Source organism: Merops nubicus, unplaced genomic scaffold (assembly GCF_000691845.1).
Source record: "Merops nubicus isolate BGI_N331 unplaced genomic scaffold, ASM69184v1 scaffold3721, whole genome shotgun sequence".
NCBI classification, from domain to species: domain Eukaryota; kingdom Metazoa; phylum Chordata; class Aves; order Coraciiformes; family Meropidae; genus Merops; species Merops nubicus.
In genome coordinates, this window is record NW_008588842.1 from 1 (window position 1) to 4487 (window position 4487).

The 4487-nt window shown below is 41.9% G+C and overlaps 1 protein-coding gene across 1 annotated transcript in view; it reads left to right on the forward strand.

Annotated features, from left to right (window-relative positions):
- Positions 1 to 411: 411 nt before the first annotated feature.
- Positions 412 to 4487, forward strand: part of FAM45A (family with sequence similarity 45, member A) — a gene marked incomplete at its 5' end in the record, with an annotated part of 6177 nt that continues 2101 nt past the window's right edge. The window contains 5 exons of the mRNA XM_008949368.1: positions 412 to 608; positions 1374 to 1453; positions 2918 to 3066; positions 3258 to 3369; positions 3707 to 3807. Of these exons, the coding sequence (XP_008947616.1) occupies positions 412 to 608; positions 1374 to 1453; positions 2918 to 3066; positions 3258 to 3369; positions 3707 to 3807 (639 nt within the window). The remainder of the gene's footprint in view (positions 609 to 1373; positions 1454 to 2917; positions 3067 to 3257; positions 3370 to 3706; positions 3808 to 4487) is intronic.

A 4487-nucleotide genomic window follows, 5' to 3' on the forward strand; every position in this document is an offset into this window, starting at 1 on the left:
TGCCGCCGGCCTCGGCTCTCCTGTTGCCGGGCGCGGCTCGGCCCGACTGTCTTAAATTCGCCGCTACTGAGGTTTGTGTTGCGAAATCAGGAGTAGGAGAAGCGGGGACAGTCTCTAGTAAGCGGGTCTGGGTGTCCGCGGGCCGGTGGCTCGCTCGGATGGGTGTGCGTGCGAAGCCCTGGTGCCTTTGTGACCTCCTGAAGCAGGTCGAGAGCGAGTATTTATTAACATTTAAAAAACCTGTAGCGCAGGGGCTGCCCTACAGCTTAAACCTTAGCGGCAGAAGTGGATGTCTAGGGTCAGGGTATGGTGGAATTTTAATCTGATTCCAGGAAACAAACCTGATTAACCCATCGATTTACTTCCTTGCTGCTGTTTGCCATTCTCACAGTGAACATCTTTCCACCATAGAAAAAGACACCAACGGAGATGCTTTGTGGGTTTGGTGTTATCCGTCCATAACAGCTGAACTGAGGAGTCTGTTGCTGCGAAAGTGCTGCCTCACAGATGAAAATAATTTGCTTCATACGTTTGTCTTTGGCCAATATAAAAGGTCCTGGTTCTACATCACAACTGTGGAAGTCCAAGATTCTCCAGCCTTGAAAAAGGTAGGACTTGGCTGGCTGGATTTGGAGCAGAGTGCAGGGGGGACTTCTGCAGGATTCCCTCTGGCTCTTTGAGCAGTGTTTTCCCAGTGCATGCTGTGGGGAAGGGAAGGGATTCGAGGTTTTGTGTGCTCACAAGTGCAGCTCTTACAGCTGCCTAACCAGTCTGCACGTTAGGATTTTCACCAAGATATAACTTGGATGGAATTGCAGAGGGATTGACATACTAGTTATATAATTTAGATTTGCTGTATTACAATGGAAATTCTTTTTTTTGCTGTTACTTCTAGTTACTTTGCACTTCAAATCCAGCAATTTTTTTTTTTATTTTTTTTTTTTTGTGAGATAAAAAAAACAGGGAGCCTTTTGTAGTGTCCAAAACCATGTTTTTATTTATTTATGTGGTGAGATGGGGACATGTGGAGAGATTATTTGTGGAGGAGATGTTATTTATTTACATGAGCCTGGTCATTGTCTGAAGACTTTTAGTCTCATATTTTCCTAGCCCATAACCATGAAATTAAGGAAGTTAGAGTGTTTCTGTTTGTGGCCCTGCTCTCTGTGAGTTTATTTGCAGTCTCTCTCTAAATGCATTGATGCAGTCTGCCTCCAGGGCCTCCTTTGGCAACAAGTTTGGGAATTTTTCCCACTTTTTTTTTTTTTAAAAAAAACACTCTGTCAGAGTACTGCAATAAGTTTAATGATGTGAAAAAGGCTGCTTGCATGGGGGCATTAAATAAGCTGTGTGCTTTTCTGTCTCTTATGCAGGTGACCCACTTCTCCATTGTCCTGACAGCCAAAGACTTCAACCCAGAGAAATACGCTGCCTTCGCTAGGATACTCTGTAGGTCTGTATAAGAGCTGTTTTGGGTGCCTCTGCCTGTTTTGGGTACTGCTGTGTGCATGCTTAGGTCTTGCCAAGGCAAAAGAATAAATTTCATTGGGTTGTGTTTGCATTTGCTCTAATAATCTGCTGGAAGCTCGGTCCTACAAACTGAATCAGATGATATAAATCCTTGATTTGAGCTTATCTTGAGTTCATGCAGCAAGTGTTGAGTGAATTCAGGTGCCCAGCAGATTTCAATGTGTCTTCTCCAGACACACACCACCACCCACACACTCAGTTTCTTCAAGAACATATTTTTCAGAAGCACTAAATATTTTGGAGGAGGTCAGTGCAGTGTAGTCAAAGGTCACCCTGTGTATGGTGGTCAGCTTTCATCCCTCCACAACATCTCTACTACACTAGACACTTCTTGCAGCCCCTCTGACCTAAGCACAGCAAGCAGGGGCAGTTTTGCTTTTCCCCTAGGAAGGTGAGAGCCCTCTGCCTCTCAAGGTCTATGGCTCTGCCATCTCCTCCTTCCCTTGTCCCATTTACTCACTTTCCTCCCCATACCCATTCTCCTGAGCTCTGTCTGCATCTTCCTTTGCTTTTCCTTCAGTTCCCACATTAGCTGGGTCCTGGTTCTTCATACCAAGAGTATTCCCTGAGATTTTGCAGCTTTGTGGGTTCTTGTATCTGTATTGTACAGAGTTGGGAGTGCCATCAGGCTCACCAGTTCTGCAGGGCATCAAAAAGCTGAGATTGTTCTTTTTCACTGATATGAGAAATATTTAATTAGCTGTGAAACACATTAGTGCTGATGTATTAGATGATCCTTTTTTCCAGAATGGATTCCTCTGAATGTGATAAGTGAGTTTCAAACGTGGCATAGCCTTGTACTGTAGCTACTGTGAAAACAGAGAGCTGAGAGCTTCCGTGCTGTTCCTGAAGTACCTTGAGCTCTGAAACAGGTTCTGGTGTCTTCTGCTGTCTGCATGGGGTGTGTTGGTGTGTGGTTGTGTTGTGTTGCTGTGGTGGTTTTTAATGAGTATCAAGGACATATTTTTATATTTTTCATTTAACAAAGATTACAGAAAAATGTCTCATGATACTTGGATAAAAAAATTAAAAACTAGTCACATGGTCTGTGTGTAATGACAGGAATTACTGTAGTAGGTTCTTTTTCATAAAGCAGGTGCCTTCCAAGTCTGCAAAGAATCCTTAGTCTGGACACCTGCTTAGACCTTTCTGCTGTGTTTCTGTGTTGGTACTTGTTGGTTCTTTCATAAAACATGAAAGTCAAATGAAAACACAAGGTATTTTTACCCTCAAAGACAGACATGGACTTAGTGTACCTCGACCAGGTGTCCAAAGAAAGAATTCTTGTCAATAAAATTGCTATTTGGGATAGTTCTATTCCCCCCACCTCACACATCTGCTGATACTGATATCAGTCAAAATACCAAATGCTGTTCTTTTCACACAGAATCTACTTGAAGCATGGAAGTCCAGTTAAGATGATGGAGAGCTACATTGCAGTCCTTACCAAGGGGATCTGCCAAAGTGAAGAAAATGGCTCTTTCCTCAGCAAGGATTTTGATGCTCGGAAGGCTTATCTTGCTGGTTCTATCAAAGGTCAGTTCATACAAGAAGTCTCTATTCTGATTTATTTTGTACAATATAAAATACAGACCACTTTTCACGTGTGCTTCAAGTAAATAGTGTTAACAGTGTTATCTGTACTGTTATTATTAAGCTTTTTCAGAAAACAAATTAGAATAGCAGAATGTATATCTTCTGTAAAATAATTTTCCCCTCTTTTCTAGACATAGTATCTCAGTTTGGAATGGAAACTGTTATCTTGTATACAGCACTGATGTTAAAGAAGAGAATTGTAGCATACCATCCTAGAATAGAAGCTGTCCAGGAGTTTACCAGGTACTTTGTCAATCCCTACATCTCTTCTCCTCAAAGTCCAACAAGTCTTGAACCTTCACTGGGAGACACGCTCACATTTAAGGGAAAAACATTAAGGCTGTTTATTGTAATCCTGCTGAGTACCTCTTAATGTTTTAGCCATATGTCCATCAACTGAGAGAAATTCAACTGTAGAATGAGAGAGAAACTCTGCTTGAACTCCCAGTGGAAATCTCTGTGGTTCATGTCTATGCTTGTTGGTTGGGACCCAGCCATACTTGTTTTTCTTATATATTTCATACTATGAAACTTTAGGTAAAAATCTACTTCATGTCAAGTACCAATCTCAATTCCCTAGGACTTTGCCTGCTTTAGTGTGGCATCGACAAGACTGGTCAATTCTTCATTCATATGTACATCTAAACGAGGAGGAAGTGGAAGCCTTGAAAGCCTGCACAGGTAGTGATCATCTACTCATTGAAACTGAAGTTAAATTTGCTTCCTGTCTTTTAGTCCTGCGACATCTTACACCGTTGCTCTTTGAGGAAAAATCTGTTGCTGTTAATGTTATTGTTCAGAGTTAAACCACATCCTTTTCTTTAGGAGAAGCAAACTGACTGATCAAGTCTGTTAGAAGGGAACTGGTTGATCTGGTGTAGCTGGGTGGATCTGCATCAACCTATCCCTCACTGAAGATGTAAAGCAGCCTTGAGAGTTGTTTGATAGTGTCATCAGAGAGATTGAAAGTCCTACCTGTGGACAGAAGTAACTCGCTTTAGATTAGCTACTTGTTTTCCAACTTCTGCATGTAGCCAGTAACTTCATTTTTAGGAATTTTTGTTTGTTTTCAGTTCCTAACTTGTAGTTGGACCAGATTCAAGGCTACTCATCTTGACTATTTCCAGTGCGTTACCAACAGTGCTTGTTTGAGATCACTGAGCATCTTCCACAGAGAAAAGCTGCTCCAAAATTGCCCACCTGGCATGCTACAAATAAGAAAATCTGCTGGTTTTATTCCTCTGTTCCAGTCTAATACTGACTTACTGGCAAGGGTCTCCGGAGTGGAGATTCTTCTGAAGAGGAAGTTCAGTGGCTTTTTCATTTGCAAATTAATAGTTTTAGTAGTGAGGTGGGGAAAG